Below are 21,198 nucleotides of genomic sequence, written 5' to 3' on the forward strand. Positions count from 1 at the left end.
GCCATATGTGGGCAGGACGCCAAAATGACACACTCTACTTCATTCCATCTACTACGTAGTGTGGTGTAAAGAGTAGATGGAAGGACAGAGGTGAAATGAGGTACCATTAGAAGCAGCTGGCGATCAGTATGCACAGATTGAAGATGGGATGTAAATAATTAAAGAGCACAGAAACTAAAGAGACTGACAGAAGCATGAAAAGACGAGCAGGTACGCTCACCTGTAACCCTGAACGTCTCGTACATCCAAGATGGAGTAGGCATGACGAGGCCGCAGACCCAGCGACTCATAAACAACATCATCTACTTTCATGTTGCCTCCTCCGCATGATGCACCCATCAGAAACCTACGAGATGAACACAACATATATATGACGCAAGGCTGCGGCCATTTGTCATCACATGAAAAGCTGAATATTCTCTGCCTTAAACTTTTATCTGTCTAATAGCAAAAAAAACAAAACAAAAAAACAATAAATGAGTGTATGCGTCTGATACACTGTGTTGATCTTGCTCCAGTTTGCGACAGCTGCAGCTTGTCTGTGTTTCCTGCAGTGCGCTGTATGTTGTCATGGTTTTCCAGGTTGTTTCCTTTTGATATAATAAAAAAAAGAGTGCAGGCTTTCTGACAGATGGACCTGCAGTTTGGGCACCGATAATTTGGCCCCTTAGGAACTCTGCTAGTTGTCTCATGTGAGTTGAAAGCTCAGATATCAAAGTGTTCATTACCAGAGCTCTTTTATTACTGACACACAGTAAGCTCAAGGTTGGCCCTTCACCCTTCATAGCTTTAGAGTTACAGTCTCCTCCAATAGGATGTTTATGACCTCTGGATAACTATAATACAGAAATCCATCTCAAAAACATTATACTGTAAATCCACCATTATTTATCTGCAAATTCCACACATACACTATATGGACATGTTGAATTCAGGTGTTTCTTTTCTAACAGGGGTCTGGTATACAAAACAATAAGGACAAATGTCATAATATAGTTTTATATTGTAATAAATATCACAGCATTACGTTGGTTAGTTTTGGGTAAATTGTTATTTTTGCCTCCAAAATGCGCCAGAGATGGTTTTAACTAAATTTCTCTCAACATTGATTTTATTTTTTATCCGTGACTGATTTTGAATAATAATTTTCACCCATAACTAACCACCTACTTTCTTCACATCTTACTTAGGAAGAAAAATCTTCCATTAAACTTTAAGGAAATATTGATGCTTATAGCCACTTTTATTCAGAGATTCCTGAAAAAAGGTGAGAAGGTGATCCCACCTTTTTTCCACCATTGACTGATTTCCCCAGCCAAGCCAAAGGAGTAACAGAGGTGAGACAGGCTGGACTTTTACACAGCGGACCTGCGTTTCTGGAATCAAAGGGGCAGTGAGGCAGCGCAGCACATAGTGTGATGCATGACTTGCACGTCGGAAATACCCAGAGCATAGTGGTGTTGCTAACCTCTCCAGAGTTGGCCTGTCTTTTACCGTTCCACAAATGTTAGCACAGATAAAGTCCACCGCCCAAAGTGACAACAGCTCACGGATCTCGAAATCTCCCCAGTTCGGCATCTTTCTGGTCGTGTTGATATGTTTGTTTACTGTACATGGCCCATGCTCATTTTTAAATCCCCCAGCACGGGAGTCGCACACGCAAAATGTCATCAAAACGACACACCTTGGTTGCGGAATGAGAAGTGTTCCTTTTACATAGCGCTCCAGAATCATGATTCCACCTTTATCACGGCTCTGCTACTACTTCCAGAGGTGTTACAGAACCGCGATAAAGGTGGCACCTAATGATCTCAGCATTTCGTTCACACAGATGCCATTTCGGAATAAAGGTGAAATATTCCCATAACAGTAGTGCTGTGTCAAAGGGGCTTATATTTCAAGTGAGCATGACCAGGACATCTTATGAGCTGCAGTCATGATATGTCCCAATATTTTTGTCCATCAATCATGTGGTAGAAAATTATTGTTTACAGTCAGAGCATGAAAAATATTTTAGAAATTTAGAGGTAGAACATTTAAAACCATAGTCATGGATTAAAAAAACAAAATCAATGTTGAGAGAAATGAAGTAAAAACCATGTCTGAGGCACTTTAGAAGAAAAGATAAAAACTTAAACAAAACCAACCAATGCAATGATATTTATCACAATATAAAACTATATTATGACGTTTGTTTTCGAACAGGTGTCTGGGATACAAAGCAATGACAAACACCTGAATTCAACGTGTCCCAATACTTTTGTCCATATAGAGTACATATGTATTTTTTCTGTAATTCAAATGCCTATGGGAGTTCTCCTCTTACCCAGCCTCCTTGGAGCTGAGCATCTTTGCCCAGATGAGGTCAGTGTCGATGGGTTCCTCCCGTGGGTTGGTGGAGCTGACCTGGAGCATCAGGGAGTCACAGGGAGCCCCCGTCAACGTGGCCAAGCCTTCGATGGCACGCCCTGCCTGCAGGGCAAAGTAGGAGCCATGGAGTTTGGCCAAGGCCTTCTCTATCAGCGCCACCCACAGCTGCTTCCTCTGAGCCTGGAACGATAGGAAACCAAGAGGAAATAGTCAGTTTCTGTGTGTGTCAGAATATCTGTAGTATGGGGCTTGTTTTAATACAGGCGACTGCAAATGTAGCAGCACATTCATATGGTTTCCTCTAGTTTCCCACCACCATTAAAAACAGGTACATATAGGTTAATTCTTCTGTCAGTGGCCTTGACCACGGTGCTGGTCCCCTGAGCGCCTTTAATGGCAGTTCACTGTTCCTAATGTGCTAAGTGCTAATGCTAACGCTAGGTGCTGCGTGTATTTGAATAAAATAAAAGGATAATGAAGTGAGTTAACCTTTAACCATAAAAGAAGTAATGTTGTAATTAATTATCTGTTCCTATGTTATCGTCATAATCCATGTTAACATTCAGAATTCATTCATTTAATCTGACAGGCACGGCATCTTTACAATGACATTTATCTAATATGGACAAACAACATACACATGAAAACATAACAGGATAACATAACAACAAAAATTTACAAATGGAAAAAAAACAAATAAACAAAATAGAGGACAAATACAAATAGATCCACTCAGTCATTCCAATTATTAAACTGAAAGCACCACAATGTTAGAAATTGAAACTACATTAGAAATAAACCTGTTTTTCTAGAGGAACATCGTCTTTTGTATGGACTGTTGTAGTATTTTTTTTTTTTTTTATAAGAAAATAGTTTTTGACTGAGAGTTTAATATCATTATTTATTCATTCATCTTCTGACCTGCTTTATCCTCACTAGGGTCATGGGGGGTGCTGGAGCCTATCCCAGCTACTTATGGGCGAAGGCGGAGTTAATATAATTACATTACATAAATTTTCATGAAAATCATTTCTTATTATAACTGATTCACTATTTGGGATAGTCGTCATACTGAACCCCCAACAGATTGTATTGTGTTAAGTTCAAAATCAACATGAATCTCTTTCACAAAACAAACATGAGTGTTTTAGTGTGTAGTCTGATAATGTAACAGGTCTTGACAAGATGGTCAGACCGTTCGCTCAGGTGTGGATATCTTCTTCTATCTTCTTCTTCTTCCAGTGGAAGCATATCAAAGCTCCACCTTTTCCAGTTCTGACAGTGGAGGTGTCTCACAGTGGCGGTCTGTGGGGGAGGGGTCTGACAGTGGAGGTCTGCATCCAGACCCCTCTGGGTCTTGATTAATCTATGTTGTTATGAGTGTTTCTTACGTCCCTCCAGTGTTTGTGTCTTGTTTTGCTCCCCTTTACTTGTGGCTTATTGTAACACGTATTTGTGCTGTAATTGACTTTTGATTAATTATACTTGTGGGTACATTTGTCAACTGGTCCTTTGAGACAGGCTTGTGATAATGAATTAACATGTACTTGAATTACTAAGAATAATATTACACTGATGTTAGGCTACAACCCTACCCATAGGTGAATTCGCGCTCGTCTAGGTCAAATGTCTGAAATTAACTATTATCCATGGACTGCATGTATGCGTGTTGCTTGTGTCCCCCTGTGTGTTTCCTCTAGTATTTTTTTTCCGTCTGGTAATATTTCCCAAACTCAGAGGTTCTTTGTCACCAACAGGACGACTAAAATACATAATACAGGGTGCTTTGCTCTTTATCCAAATAAAAATTCCAGACTTTTTCTTTAGGTACTTATGTACTTTTATACTTGCGTTCCTACTTTTTTGGTTGCGATTGTACCTGTTGTGTGTCCGTAGAAAAGTAAATTATGTTTTCTGTTTTAAAACATATGAAAATCACAAAAGTGCATATATATCACACAAACAGGTTTCACTAGAATCATTCCAGTACCAACTGGTTAGCAAAATCATATCAAGTTTTTTTCATATGCTTTCCTCATGTAGGCTGTTTCTTATCTTTGAGCATGCTTTAAAATTCCACTATGAGAGAAACTTTTTTTCCATACTTTATTAAATTTGTCACATAAAATTCCAGACTTTTCAAGGTCTGGAAAACAGTGTTTAAAATTCCATACTTTTACCGACTTTCAAGGCCTGTGCAAGCACCCTGATAATATATATAATAATAATAATAATGATAATAATGATAATAATAATAATATACAAGTTAATTTTCCTGATTAAAAGAGGTGTAGGTAAAAGTGATGCAAAATATGCCACAAGACAGAACAATATAACAAGATGAAAAAAATATGAGATTCAATAAGATGAAACAAGAAGAAAATAACGTAAAAGAAAAAACAAAGGAAAACAACATAAAGGATGAAACAACAACAAAATAGACGCAACAACACAACAATAATCTAAAAAACACAAGTCAAAGTGACAAAAACACAAAACAAGATGAATCAAGACAAAAATGACAAAGATAAAAACAATGTAAAAAGCAGAATAAACAGTACAGGGTGGAGAAAATGTAGCAAAACAACTACATTGTAAAAAGAGACTTTCAGACAGTGTTTTAATAGTGGAAACATCAGTCAGTCAGTCATGATTGTGTGTGACAGCCTTCAAATTGTTTATTCGTGCAGCTGTTTATTGGTGTCAAGTGAATTGGTGGACAAAACAATGTTGAAAATGTAGACTTAATGGGAATTCATGACATGTTTTTGCAAATTCAGAACCTGAGGACACATAAATATCGTTTTAGAAGTTTGGGATCCGCAGTGTTAAAAGCTTTGTTTATGTATTTTAACGTCTTTGTTTCTGACCTGGGAGAAGGAGGAGGTAGCCGTAGTCGTCACAGGCAGCATGTCATCCACCAGCACCGTCGTCCACGTACCATCTTACATAACCGAACCTGGTAGGCTCCCTCTGGGCAGATCGTCCTGGTGATCATCACCCTCTCCACCAGCTCCGGACGTTCCGCCAGCACCGCCAGCGCACTCAGGAACCTGGGGAGAGATAAAACTCAATGAGCACAAAATGAAACGTCGGATCAGAATGAACAGATGGGTGACGGGGGAGGTGATTGAAACAAAGAGCAGAGAAAGTGTGACTCGAGCAGTGAAACAAAGCGAGAAGAAGAGACGTGAATGATCGGCCGATTGTGACAGATGTGGATGGCTGAACGGACGCCTACATTAGGCAAATGACAGGCTGGCATGTTGAATGCGGGCAGGTAGAAGGAATGTTGACTGACAGGTGAAATCAGAGATGAAGCAAAAGAAAAACAGTCTGAAAGGCAGCCATCAACTGCAAATGCAGAATTAAACATCCTTTTCACCAAGGTGAACTCAAGCAGTTATGAAAGATTTCATTCTGTACATAATTGTCTCTCATTCAAATCAATCACATTCAATGAGTCAAGCCTCTGTGCCCTTCTGGTTACCTACTTACTGTTTTTTTTCACCCTGCGCAATGACAAACTGACTTGCCTCCCCCTAATTAACTTGCGAGAAAAATTAGTTCATCAAAAAATGCATTGATACATTGGAAAATGCTAATTCAGAGAAACTTACACAGAGCATCAGGGGACACATAATCCATCTAAAGCTACACTTTTGAAAGTGAACGCAGTAACATTTCAAAGTATGAAAGAGATAGAGATGAATACGCTGAAAACGAAAAGGATTTGAAAACACGGACCTAAAAGGATGCGACTGTCTCATTGTTTATTTGCATACACAAAGTTTTTGTTACTGCACTACACAGAGGTTTTTGGTACAATATAGAGATTGTAAGAAATATCCTTTTCATTTATCTGTCACTGTGTGGTCCGTGGTAACAGGTATTTAGACTGGAACTCTTTGGTGTTGGGAAATGTGTTTTATTAAAGCTATATCCAATCTGTTCAAGTGGCAGCCGAGCAAGGCCGATCAGACTATTCAACCGCTGATGGAAAACAATCGGCTAAAAAGAATCAAATGAAAATCCAATTAGCCGTGTCATAATGTGACTCGAATGTCAGTCGTAATTTTTTTGGCATCACTGGCCAAAAATTTCATAATAACTTTCAGTGTGTTATTCAAGTGGTCTGAGCGGAAACTGTCCTCTGCACCTCACTTGGCTTTTTTCGATTCTCTATGGCGGACTACAGCTTTGGCAATATGTAGACACAGATCAATCAAAGACCCAGTGGAGTCACTGTAACAGAGAACAGTGGTGCTGTTCAGACCTGGCATAACATGGGTTTGGAGTGTTTCGGATCGTAACTGGACTGGAGCCCTAATGGAAGGTGTGACCCCAGTTTGGATGCACTGAGATGTGATAATTGGGGATGCATCAGATGTGTCTGGGGACGCAGATGCACAAATGTGTGTGGGATGGATTGAAGGCTGTCTTACACAGCTGCTGTTGTATATTGTGGTTATATAGTTGCGGAAAAAAAGTATTAGACCATCAAAGTCATCAAAATAATGGTTATGCAATCAAGTACTAACTCCCGTGTGTATCATTTGACTAAACAAACAGAAAAGAAAACATGGAAGGCTTAAAGCACTGTTGTTGGCATAGCTAACTGATGTAGAACTGACGTGAGTTTGGTTATTATCAAGAAAACCAGGAAAATGGCTAGATATCGGCTCTGATATTAAACTCTTATCACTTTTTTTGTTGTTATCATTATATTTGTCCAAACAAATCTTTCTTAAGTTGTACCAGTGCATTAAAATGAACGCAAGAAATTGAAGAAACAAGGGTGTCTAATATTTTTTCCGTGACTGTATGTGTAAAGCTGTGCGATTGCACACTGAATGATGAGAGCACACACAAATATTCAGCAGTTTTGCAGGGTTCGTACACATTTCACGGTCAAATTCAAGTACTTTTTAAGCACTTTCAAGGGTCATTTTCATATTTTCCAGCACAGCACCTTATCACTGGGGGAAAATAAATACCTACAGAATACTTTTTTTTTTTTGTCACTTTTTATCACAATGATGACATTTATTAGTGTTAATAACAATCTAAAATTAGGTTTCATAAAAACAAAAATTTAGAAATTGAAGGAGAACACCAGTTTAGCCATAAAAAGGGAAGCCACTTGACATTCTTCAGTACACCACTCGCGCCGAGCCAAGATTAGAATAAAAATGTACCTGGAGCGACCTGAGAGCACCTGGCAATTTTCTTTTTTGACATGAAGCTGTATTTTTCAAACTGTATCACCTCTCTGAAGTAGCTTTGGCTTGGCAGCTAACCTGGCAGAGGTAATATTAAAGTAAATCAATCAAATCACATCACAGAGTTAGAATTGCAAACACTTTCCAAGCACTCAACTAAAATTCAAGCGCTTTTCCAGACCTTGAAAACACAACATTGAACTCAAGTATTTCCAAGGATTTCAAGCACCTGTACAAACCCTGAGTTTGTATAATTTATGACCAATTCATATGCATATTTTAAATGCTTAAAGTTTCAATCATCACTACAGTGTATGCTGTGCAAGAAAACAGTGCTGTCATATGGGCATTTAAGGAACGTTGACTGATTCACATCAACTAAACTGAGTAATATGCAAGAAAACATTCTTTACAAGCTACCCTTAACCTTGGAGATTAACAGTGAATTAAGTACACAAAGAAACATCTTAAAACCAGTCTGTTGAACTAGAACACAACAGATGAGCTTGTCTATTTGCATGAGTGGGGTGAGATAAGAGGTGACCATTCAAGACACATTTAGAGACACACTCTGGTCTGAAAAGATGTGATTACAGCTGTCCACATGTGACCGGGTTATTCAGGGTGTATGTTAATACACAGTCTGAACAGGGCCAGAGAAGCTAAGCTACACTAAGAAATAAGACCTTGAAATAGTGGTATTTACATGTATGGAAACAAGATCAAAGGATGAGGAGAATGTTGACCTTGTCCTGCCCAAGGGGGGGAAAAAAAGAGACCTCGCTTTACTGTAGCCCTGTTCAGAAATTTTGTCCTAGGCTACCGTGTGGGGGGGGGGGGGGGGGGACCATGACAATTGGCTGTCTTGACCTTGTAGTGGAACCATTGGACCACCGTTCTGAAGCCATGAGCAAAAGAAATCACACACTGTCATCCAGCCAGTCTAAAGATGAAAATACACACCCTGCAGAGGAGGATGAATATTGTCACATATGTATACTGGAGATAAACCTGTTAACACTAAAGTGTTTTAAAGTCTGTCAACAGATGTTGGGTACTAATAGTGGTGATATAAGTCTTCATAACTGGAAAACAGGGAAATAATAGCTCAAAAAGATTTAAAAAACACAACACCTCATAGATATTTACGCTTCATCTGATTTCAGTTTAATAATAAATTACTAAGAAGTCTGATCTTGACGTGAGTCAGACGAATTTAGATTTTTTTTTTTTACCTCCACTAAGGAACGGTGGAGGTTATGTTTTCATCAGGGTTTGTTTGTCTGTTTGTTTGCCTGTTAGCAAGATAACTCAAAATTTATGAATGGATTTGGATGAAATTTTCAGGAAATGTTGATACTGACACAAGGACCAAATGATTAAATTTTGGTGGTGATCGGGGGACAGGGGGCAGATTTTTTGTTTGTTTGTCTGTCTGTTAGCAAGATAACTCAAAAAGTTATGGAAGAATTTCGATGAAATTTACAGGAAATGTTGATACTGACACAAGGAACAAATGATTAAATTTTGGTGGTGATTTGGGGGGGCAGACGGACGGATTTTGATGAAATTTTCAGGAAATGTTGATACTGACACAAGGAACAAATGATTAAATTTTGGTGGTGATCGGGGTGGGGTGCGGATCTGCCCTGGTGGAGGTCTGCGCTTTCCGATTTCTTTTCTAGTTTAATATTTTGATTGATCAATTATCCGGTGACTAATCAAATGAGAGATTAAAGTGGTAAGAAATGACCGTTTTTGGGGGGAGGGGCAGACATAATCTTGGGCCATTTAATTAGGCTATCATGTCTCCCCCTCACGATCGCGAGTATAACCGGTCTTTAGTGGAAGGCCTGTAGTGTTTTGCGCTCCTTTATAAAAACCTGGTCTGTGATGGGGCGGACTTCAGCAGTCAGGAGAGAGGGCATTCCTACTGGCTGCTCTACAATGCATACGCCTGCGTTAGTCTGATGGGAGATTAGGATGGAGAGAGGAGAGCTGCAGGAAGAGGGTGTGTATTTTTGTGTGCATTTTTTTCTTTTTTGGCTGGCAGGAGCAAGTTGTTTGCCGGTTTATTAGGACAAGTGGTGTGTGGTGTGGTGTGGTGTGGTGTGTGTGTGGTAAGTCAGCGAGAGAGAGAGAGTGAAGAGACACAACCAAAGAGGAGGAATTTGGGTTACATCCTGTTGCGAGTGAGGCAGATTCGACTCTGGGGGAGGGTTATTTTTGATAAGCAGAGTGTGCTGGTGATGAAGTGAAATTTGTATCGGGACAAATTTGTGAGTGACTGTTCATTTGTGTGTATGTGTGTGATGGGAAAAGCACTACACACACATACACACACACACACACACAACACCTCAAAGGACACACACACAAGGGCAGGGAGATAAGTAAGTGTCCAGAGCAGCATTCCTGTGAATAATCTGCCTGTCAGGTGTATCTGTACATCTGTCCAACTCCTACCTACTCCCTCTTTCACTTTCATTTAATGCTTGTCTTCTTCCTTTTTTCTGCCTCACAAATTTTTCATTTTCTCGCTTCCTCCTTTACTTACTGTTTCACCGCCTCTCTGCCTGTTTGTCATTGTCTCTATCTCTCTGTCTGCTAGCTTCGGGCTGCAGTGTTCCTCTAAAGTAGGCTCACAAAACATCACAGGCCTTCACTGTTGTTGTTGTTCTTTCATATTCGTCTGAGTTTTCAGACACTGACCAGAATAAAATCATCTTCTTTTCGCCTATTTTGTTTGTCCCTGAGCACTAATCCGGGCAAATTGGCTTTTTTTTTTTTTTTTTTGTTCGCATAAAAGATTGTCTGGAAATACAGTAAACAGTTGTCCTTAGACTTTCTATCTGGGTTAATTAGCCTAAACAGCGGTGTCCTGCGTGCCCTTGCGTTCCGTTCTGACAGCTCACCAGCAGTTTCCGAGCAGGCCTTGCAGATGTCGGAGGGTCGTGGCGTGCGGAAGACGGACCACTTGACACCGCGGTCCTTGAAGTTGCTGCAGTTGATCTCATGGGGACGGAGCCACTTTTTGGATTCGCTGCTGGACGCTGTCACCGTCAGGGAAGCCCACAGAGCGATGGTCCCGGGGGGAAACTGTCATCCACGAAGTTCACAGTGTTCTGGATGCAGGAGATGACAGGGAGAGGGCGGAGAGGAAAAGCAGAAAGGACACAAGGGAGTGAGACGTCATTTCAAATTTTATAATAATAACACAATATATTAGACTGATAGGAAGCTGAACGATAGACTGTTGTGTGGAGAAGAGGTGGGATTAACCCTTAGGGGTCTGAGCCTATTTTGGCCATTTTTGAGTACTTTTGATTTTGCCTTTACATACTATATAAAGAAATGTTTACCCATGTTTGGTATCTTTTTTTTTTCAGCTCAGCTTCATCTATGTAATCTGCCTATTATTTTTTCACTTTAACCTTCTATATCAACACAAAATGCCAAAAAACACACAAAAAAGATAAAATCCAATTTGAAAAATGTATATAATTTATTGCATCAATAACACAAAGATGTTTAACAAACCTTTTCAAAGACTTTAAAACTTAATATTAGTTCCAAATATTCAGTATATAAAATTAAAATTGTAATAAATTCAAACTATACTCAAATATTTCACATAAAAGCCGTTTTCTCTGTTCTCCGGTCTTCTCCCCCCACTCACCCACCCCCGGTCCTCCCCGGTTTCCGCATCCAGGTCAGGTGGGGTCATTTTCACCTTACCTGTAATGCTAGAATTAGAATCCGCAGATTCGGCCAGTTTTTCCATTTTGAAAAAAGACAAAAAATGACGAAGATATGGTAAGAAACATAACGCCCGCCCACCTCATTTTCATACTTTTATTCACGTTTGTTTGCTCCGGTTTCAAACAGTCATATCTCCGATTGTATTTGTTCTATCAACATCAAATAAAAGAGTTTCAAGTCCACACTTTCGAATGTTTCAGTTGTCCCCAGTGGTCTACGTAACCGACTTCCGACGCTACGATGTGTTGAAAATGTCATGTGATTGAGTCATGGGGCCGTGACCGTGGACCCCTAAGGGTTAAATAAGTTATACTTCCTCCCACTCCTTTCGAATACACAAATGAAGTCATATTTTGTTGCCATGTATATGCATAGGTTTTGTTTTTTGTTTTTGTTTTCTTATAATCTGTTTCATTTATGAGGACTAAGTAGGATTATTTTGTTTTGTTCCATATTTGAAATGAATAGAAATTGGGGGTAGGAGTACATAAGTTTTTACTTCTTCCTACTCCTTTTCGAGCATGTATAATTTCATTTCATTTGTTTTATTATTATTATTATTATTATTATTATTATTATTATTATTATTTACTATTACTATTATTATTTATTTATTTATTTTGTTGTTTGCTTGCTTATCAATCATTTATGTACCAGTACTTTTATTTTGTTGGTTCATTTTGTTTTGATTTCACTGTCTACATGTTCGAAATAAAGATTTCATTCATTCATTCATTCGAATTAAACTAAATAAATATATATATTTAATTGAGAATTTAGACATTTTCACTACTGTTACTACACTCTGTTAGGACTGAACATTTCATCAAAATATAGCCGAGTATAATGTAAAAATTTGAGCTGAGTTTTCTTAAATAAAAGTGGAATGTATCACAGTGTACCATTAGAAGTGACACACTGTGACGCTACAGAGATGAATCACACAACAAATCATAACTTTCTGTGTGAAGCAAATGTGCTTTATAGTTTTGTCAGTGAAAATAAAATGCAGGAATTACTTTTCCTAATAAAATCATGACTCATTATGCAACAGCTGGCAAATATGCTTTTTTAAATTTTGCCTATCATTCTGCAAATGGTAATTAATACAACGCATCACCAGGCCTGTTATAATTACATAATCATTTTATATTGCCATTTTTTAAGCAAACTATGATTCTTTTGCATCATCATGACAACTTCCTTCATTTACCTCTATAAAAGCCACTGGATAACACTAATATAGATGTAATATTCCATTCACTATTTCCATATCCATTTCCTTTGTGTGAGATTTGAATGACACTGTCTTAATGACTTCAGCCTTATTCCCATGGGAGTAGTATAATCCGTGAGCCTCAGGTAATCTGTAATAATTGTAGAGGTCGTCTTGTCTCTTGCTAATCTTAATACTGTGTAAATCTATCATGTTTTGTTTGTTTTTTTAATTTGTAAAGGAAAAATTCCACCACAAACTGCCTACCATATTTCAGCAAACAGAAAAATGATATTAGTGATAATGATACTACCATGCAAATCAACATCTTTGCAATTTCGTGGTGATGAGAAATATATTTTGTTTTGTCAACACATTTATTCAGCCTATTTCCTGGTTGAGAAGGATGGTGTCCGTGCTACTGGTGATATATGAAAGTTTTAAAAGTGGGTGCAAATTCATGTGGTTTCATATCACGGTATAGCTTGGATTTTCACTTAAATCCTTCAGAAAAGTAATGATGAGATGGATGAAATGCATGACAGCTATAGAAAGAAATGTTTTTCTGTCTTAGCTCAGTTATCTGTGAGTGGTGAACCTGGTTTTGACCACAAAACCAGGAAATAACATCAGTAAATTCAATTAAAACCAGACTTCATTAATCCCTTCTTGAGATGCAAATTATCGATTAATCCATTAATCGTTAGTTGGTTGACCTTATCGATCGATCAACGATTAACTGATAAGCAGCAATTTTCCTGTGAACCTGAATTTCTCTTTCGATACGGTCTATAAGAATAAAAGCTAAATATTGTTTATATACTTCATGAAAAAAGCATGTTATATTCCTTAATGACTGATTTATTGTACCATTGGATACAGTACAGACAATGACATTTAAGGAGTAGAACTAAATAAATTCTGCAGAAAAATTCAATAAAATAAATGGATCTGAAGAGGGGCAGTTTAGAGGACTTGGGAATTTCTGACTTTGCATCACTATCTGACACGATGGAGTGAGATTTTAGTGGAGATGATGCCCCCCCCTCTAACTCATCAACATCATGATCCGGTTCGATGACCAGCTATCCCAGCCGCAGCGTTATTCAACTTCAGCGTTGAAGCCTAGTTTGGGCAGTGGCGCCCCCTACTGTCAACACCACAAATCCCGCTGTGGAAAAGGGCGATTAACCGACAATTAATAATTTAAATCGAGCAAATTCTTATCGACAATTAATTGATAGTCAATTAACTGTTTACATCCCTATTCCCGTCCAAATGTTTAGCATGAAACACAGATGTGTGTGTGTATCTATAGATACCGGCATTATGCCTTCTAGTTAATTGATAAATATGGTTTGTGAAAACTTTTTTGTGTAGATGGTAAAACAATACTTAAAAAAATGCCCTTCTTCACTGTATGTGTATAAACTATATACTGTAAAAGACTTACAGTTTAATAGTGGCATGAATTAACTTATAAAGCCGATTAATTTAGCTTAAAGGAAAAGAAGAACAATACCTGTTTCCATGAAAATTAGCTGTAAACTAAAATTTCATTATCATGGTGTCCCTGGCAGAGACACACTTCCTGTATTCTGGGACAAACAAGGGCAATGCATTCCCTACCTAATTATTCATGTGGCCAAAGGAATGGCATCCGCTGTTTAGTGTGGCATCACATGTGTCCACAGCAGGAGTCCATATGTGCTGCCATGCAACAGCCGGGATACAGGACATATATGCAAACAGCTTTTGAAGCATGACACTCTCTGACACGTTTCCTGCTGAGCATCAAGCATTTAAAATGACAAACTGGATTTTAACACTCCGGAAAGGCCTCTGAAATGTAGCCGTACTGTACACATGACCTGGACTACATGGATACATTAGGAGACACCCAATCTGACACATTATCTGTCCATCTAAAACTCTCCTGTACAAACCTGAGAGGACAAACAGCCACACACTCAACCCTATCCGGTTTCCTATTTGTGGTGTCAGGAGGGGTTCGGGCGGTCGTGCTGTGAGGCTGGCAGGGGATGTAATGTGGGCGCACCACTGGGCCGCTAACTGTGGAGCAAATTGATTAGTCGTCATCCCCCACAATCCAATTCTGTTGCCTCGATGAAGCAGGGGCTACCAGACAGAATCATTTCAAAGCTGCCTCACCACCCGGCCTGTTCAGGGTCTCCATGTCGCTTACTGATTGTGTACTTCACTAGATTATGTATGACCTCTGTACGGGCTTATACTGTATGGGCTTAGGGGCCAAAATGGATTTAGTGCAGCGGTGGAGGGGAAACTCCGGACTTCAAACCAATACCTTAAAACAGCATGCCTCATAATCTCACAGTGAACAGGCACTTACGTATAAATAAGAGACGAAAAAGAAAAAGGGCGAAAGAACGCAAGGTTAAGTTTGACAGATGTCAACATAATCACTACTAATGACAGCTAATTATCATAACTGGGAAAGTGTTCCTAGAGGAGCTAAAGAAAAGAAACTGAAGATTGAAAAAACACTCATCTTCATGTACTACCCACTCAAAAATGCATTCACTGCCATCCACCTCCAGCACCCTTAACCCTTTAACCCCTGACATGTCTGTGGTGAGTGTTCTGAATATAGGATTTATTTTAAATATTCATAAAAATGCAACTGTTTGCTCAAAAAAAAAAAAAGTGCTGATAGAATAGACGTTGCGCTTTCCATAGACATCTGAGCATGCTCAGTACACCCCCCAATGTCTGGGTAATGGGAGGTAAAACAGAGCAGTGAGGGAGACTGACTCGCTATAAAAATAGATGGTTTTGGGTGTTTTTTTTTGGGTTTTTTTTAACACTGTTTTCCTTGTGTTTTTTTTTTTACTGTTGTTTGCAGTGTTGTCATGATTTCCTTTATTTTTTTTTACTGAGTTTTCCAGAGTTTTGACCATGTAATTGCTTTTCAGGGGTCAACCAGGAGTCAAAAAGCAGCTGGACTGATTTAGAAAAAGAAAGAGCCCAAAACAAAAATGACTGGGCCAAAATTCAAATACTTGTTGTTCGGTGTGCTCCAGTTCACAGTTCACATTAAGCATCTTAAATCTCTTACTGATATACATTCTGAGTGCCTTATTTAGTAAAAACCTGCCAAAGTTCAATTCCTCTCTGTCTTTTTCTGTTATTCCACCGTGTTTTGACACTTAAAACACACAAAGGAACAAAAACAGCAGCTTTTATGACACTTCTACAGACACAAATTGAAATCAGGGGTTAAAGGGTTAAGGCTCATTTATGCTCACTTTACGCACGTAAATAGATACATCTGTTTCTAATGTTGCGAAACGTCACTGCCGTCATACTTCCATGCGTCCACTGAGTTGGAATGAGCGTTTCTCAATCAATCCACCAGAGAGTGCTGCTCTTAATTAGCATACTGGCCAAATACCACAAAGAAGAATAAAGATTTTTGAGAAGAAAGTCAATAATAACAAGCATGGCGACGACAGAGGACGTAATAGTAATGTGGATACTAATGTTGATATTGTGAAGGGTAGTTGTCAGACATATGTTGATAGTTTTTCACTAACTCACACAGTTACTCTTCAAAAAGTATCGCTATTTCTGGAAATTATTCTCTTCAAATCTCAACACTGCCTCCACGATTTCCGGTGGTACTGCTCTATATTCTCCATCAGGGTACACATTCGCAACCTCCCGGAGAATGGCAGACTTACGCGTGTAATGTATGCAGAGGATGGACAGAACGCTCTGTCCGTATCCATCTGTGTCTTTAACATAGAGCATAAATGAGCCCTTAGACAAAGAGTTGAGTCCAACTCATGTAAAACAGGAAATTATATGGCACTTCCCGGTATGTTAAGTAAAGTTGTGTGGTATGATATATGCAATGTGTGATGATATAAAAATATCTTTAGTTTTATATTATACTTGATAAGTATTTATACTTTATAATGTGTACTTTATAATTCAATCATGCTTTTAGATGTAAAGCACTTTGGTCTTTGTTATGTTGTAAAGTGCTATATAAATAAACTTTGACTTGATTGATAAGGATGGGTAGAATGCAGAGACCGAGTTAAGATGAACCTTAACTTCACAGATAGAGGTAATACACTGTCTAGGCTGAAAATATGCATGACTGCAAACATGGAAGAGAGAGAAAGTGGCACAGAACAAGGAAATTCTGAACAGGAGGAGACTCCAAACAAGGAACCCGTATCTAAAAGGGAACAAAAATGACAGGTCTGACACGAACCAGAAAACAGTGTATTTTTAACTTGTTGTATTTCACATAATCAGATTCAGTTTGTGAGCCCTATTTTCTGTTTTAAATTCATCTTAAAACTGTTCCATGTCAACATTCAGCGTTTAATGGGCTCATTTCAAACAGTTAATTCAAACAGCACATTATGCATTTGGTTTGGATATTTTTCACCACAGTCTCATTGCTTATTTTATATTCTTTGCAAATATGGTTAAAAAGTATTTTCCATATTTACTGCTTTTTTACACAGTAGTAAATAATTTGCTTTTTAACTGAAAATTGTCTGAAAGAAGGAAAATAATAAATATTAGTAAAAAGAAATTAGTATTTGGAAGAAAACAAGAATTATTTTTTGAGTATATAAGTTTAGTAAGAAGTAGGCCTTTCAAAGTGGCCATTTTGGTCACAATTAAATCAATGAATTTACAGGAAATTTACTTTATGGAGATATGTATTGTTACCTGTACTTGATGTGACTTATATGAGGATATGAGGTTCTGGCCAAAAGCCCTTGTTCTAGGAACATCTGCCATATGTCTGCGTCTCTTTACTTTTACTACCAGCAAGAACTGCTACTAGAGGATCCTTTAATATAATGAACACATTTGAAAGGATTGTTCTGAGTCATTTAAAAGACATAATAATCAGATCTACTGCAGTTTGCCCACAAGGCCAAGACTGTGGTGCACATGCTGCAATTAGTTTAGTCATTCCCAGAGTGTGCAAGGAGTCAAGTGAAATTTTGTTACATTTACATCAGGACCAAAATCTAAAGCATACGTTTAAGATGCATGAATGTTATAGTTTGTGTATAATATACAAACAACGATTATTATTTTGTGAGTGTGTGTGTGTGTGTGTGTGTACATGTACCTACACTAAGAACACTTTCCCGTTATTCAGGCTGCAGTGTTGTGACGTCCATTAGTGTAAGTCTAGCCGAGTCCTCACCAGGTAAACCTTGTCTCTGATTCTATCACTGGGCACACGCCAGCCTGTAAACCTTAGACTGCAATCAGCCAGTTCAGTGCTGAGCAAAGAAAACCTGCTGCTCTCCAAGGCTACACAGACCTGGCAGCCATACAAGGCCTGCTTTGAGGGAAGTACGCTCCTAGCTAGATATCTACATGTTACAGACAACCTATTGATCTCACAAAAATCTCCTAACAAGGGAGTATTGAGCTGGATTTTACAGTGCCACACTTATCAAACCCAGACAAAAGCATCCCAGAACAGCCTGGCACGTAGGCAAGCGCTGAAAACCTGTCACTGCAGGCAGACATACTTCCAATAAAACATGCTAAACAAATCAAAGATAAATTCCTAATGTGGCACAAGAGTAGAGCAAAGAAAAATGAATTAAATCAGAGTCAATCTGTCGCACTGGAGCATCTTTTTGTTGCTCCCGCAGACACATGGAATGGGAATAGAGAAACGAGTTCCAGCCATGCTGGGTTTTACAGTTTACACGCAGGGCTGAGGCCTGTTAGCAGCATTTACTTGTTTGGCTGAGTGAGTAAGCGGACAAGCTCTGGGGCATTGGTATCAAGCACACACATCTCGCTCTTGAAACCAATCAAGAGGAGTAGAAAAGTAAAGAGCACGGGAGACAAACTACACTCGGTTAAAGAGAGAATATGTGTAGCATCATCTCTTTGGGCCATGGTTGATTGCTGTAATCTAGATTGGACACTTTGGTACCTCAGACAGCATTTTTCATCAGCAACATTTTCTGCTAGAATCCAACAAATCTAGAGAGAACATTCCAAGTCATTAAAAAGATGCACACAGTCTGAAACACATGCCTTGCAACAGAGGAATTAAAAGCTTTAGAGTTGTTTTATTTTCACCAGTGGTGTTTTGGTGGGGTAAGACAGACTAACACCTCTTGTGCATCAATTTTAGCCCCGTACATCTCTTTGACCCCTAAACCTGAGTTCCTGCTGTTGATGGTGTTGCTGATTGTATTCACTATAGGGAAGGGAATCATTTCTGCTCCTCCCCTCTGTAGCTCTGCTGCTAAAAATAGGCCAGCCCCTGTGTTCACCTTAACACATACACAGTCAGCCACGCATTGACTGCTACACTGGAGAATTGAGTGCAGTCGTGTGGAGAGGGTGGGATGGGGGCGGAGGATGGGGATGGGGAGGGGGGGATGGGTGTAGCGAGTGGCAAGGGGAAAAGCATATTTTGAGATATTAGCACAGCGAGAAAAAAAAAACAGAGTGAAATGTGGGAATAGATGTGATGGTGGGAGATGGGATGAAAAGGAGATGAAGAAGGGAAAACACTTTGAAGAGTGCAGAGGGGCAGAGGCAGTGAGAGGGAGGTCTAAAATATTTGGAGGAGAAGAAGGGAAGATGATAAAAGAAAAACTAGCTGAAATGTCGATCTTAAATTAAGGGGAAAAAAAGAGAAGGGGGAGGTGGGGATGATAGAACTCCAATATCCTTCCTCTCTTCCTGCTGAAGCAACCTCCCTCCCACGCTCCCAGCAGTGAGCCCTGTGACTTTCAAAGAAGCCATTAATAATGCATTCTAAAGATCACTTCATGCTATTGTAAACATGGCATGGTGGGTGCCAAGGCAGTGTATTAAAGAGGGCATGCATCAGACGCTCTAATAGATTCAGATAGAGAATCCCTGAATACATACGGCCCCCATTTATATGACAGTGTTGCTTATTAGAGTTCAGATGAAGTAAACTGGATCTTTATTGGTCATTAGGAAATACTTATTGTACTGCATGACTGAAATGTACAAATAACAAATAATTACCTTTTTATAATTAAATTTTCCTTCAGTAACCTACTTATTATTCCTTTTTAATTGTAATGATGTTTCTGTACATTTATTATTATGCAGGGGTACTACTAACGTATAAGGTAGATACCTAGAGCTGCAGGATGCCTTTCAGGATACTGTAATTCAATCTACTGCATCTAATCCTTCCCTGTGTTTTCAGGCTGTGGTAAATCTACCCTGTGACGCCCAGATTTTTTTCTTGTCACAGGTGTCTTCAGACAGCTTGAGGTGGCTAAATGCGTGATTGACAGCTGCAAAGACCAATTGTTGACCAGATTCTGTCAGATGCAACCTGGACGAGACTATGGCCCCTTTTACACAGCACTTCTGTTGCGGGAATATTTTGCCTTTATTCAGGAACGACGTCTGTGTAAACGAAATGGTGGGATTGTTTGGTCCGACCTTTATCGCTGCTTTGTAACGCTTCTGGGGGTAGCAACAGAGCCGTGATAAAGGTGGAATCATGATTCTGGAACGCTGTGTAAAAGGAACACCTCTCGTTCTGCAACCAAGGTGTTGTTTTGATGACGTATTGCGTGTGACCCCCACGCTGAGGGTTTTAAAAACGAGCGCAGGCTGTGTACAATAAACAAAACATCATCGCGACCAGAGAGATACTGAACTAGGCAGACACCGAGATCCACAAGCTGCTGTCACTTTGGGAGGTGGACTCTATCCATGCTAACATTTGTGGAAAAATGAATGATGGGCCAACTTTGGAGAAGTTAGCAATACCGCTATGCTCGGGGTATTTCCGATGCGGAAGTAATATGTCACACTATATGTTGTGTCTCCGCCCCTTTGATTCCAGAACGCGGGTCTGCTGTGTACAAGTCCAGCCTGTCTCACCCATGTTACTCCTTTGGCTTGTGTCCTTTTGGCATGAAACTACATCAGACCATATATCTTTAGAAGTCCTTTTATTTGGACTGTGAGGAGACAACTGCGAAAGTATGCTGTGTATTCCCAAATTATAATATCTTTTCCTGTACAGCTTCTATCCATATATAACAACTTCCTTAGGTTACTGAGGGAAAACTGTTACTTATAGACAGAGTAGTTGTAGAGTAATATTATATAGAATAAATTATTATTAAGTGGGATTATCAGGACAGATTGAATGAGCGAACCAATATGCAACTAATACAAAAAAAAAATCTGACTATTTGCACTACTATAATATAAACATATATTTACAGACCATATTCCTGTACATATCCACTCACTGTATAAAAACTTCAATTTGCACTTTCTGTACATATTACAATGTAAAACCCACTGTAAACAATATATACATAAACATATATTTTTAATAGATCGTATCCACACATCCACTTACTGGATAAAAACTCCAATTTGCACTCTGTACATATTACATTATAAATCCACTGTAAATCTCAACCCATTGTTGTCCTTGTCTCTAGTCGAATGTTTGTCTATATTATGTCTAGGTCCACATGTTGTCTGGGTTCATGTTGGAACTGTATGTCGTGAGCAATGTAAAAACTGAAGACAAATTCCTTGTATGTGTTCGCATACTTGGCCAATAAA

At 39.0% G+C, this 21,198-nt stretch overlaps 1 protein-coding gene across 1 annotated transcript in view; it reads right to left on the reverse strand.

Moving 5' to 3' along the window:
• capn15 (calpain 15) overlaps positions 1 to 21,198 on the reverse strand; it is a 55,786-nt gene that overhangs the window by 16,315 nt on the left and 18,273 nt on the right. The window contains 8 exon segments of the mRNA XM_030163198.1: positions 221 to 346; positions 2,327 to 2,550; positions 5,241 to 5,317; positions 5,320 to 5,423; positions 10,508 to 10,535; positions 10,538 to 10,628; positions 10,630 to 10,674; positions 10,676 to 10,717. Coding sequence (XP_030019058.1) covers positions 221 to 346; positions 2,327 to 2,550; positions 5,241 to 5,317; positions 5,320 to 5,423; positions 10,508 to 10,535; positions 10,538 to 10,628; positions 10,630 to 10,674; positions 10,676 to 10,717 — 737 coding nt within the window.

The sequence above is a fragment of the Sphaeramia orbicularis genome, chromosome 19, assembly GCF_902148855.1.
Source record: "Sphaeramia orbicularis chromosome 19, fSphaOr1.1, whole genome shotgun sequence".
Classification (NCBI taxonomy): domain Eukaryota; kingdom Metazoa; phylum Chordata; class Actinopteri; order Kurtiformes; family Apogonidae; genus Sphaeramia; species Sphaeramia orbicularis.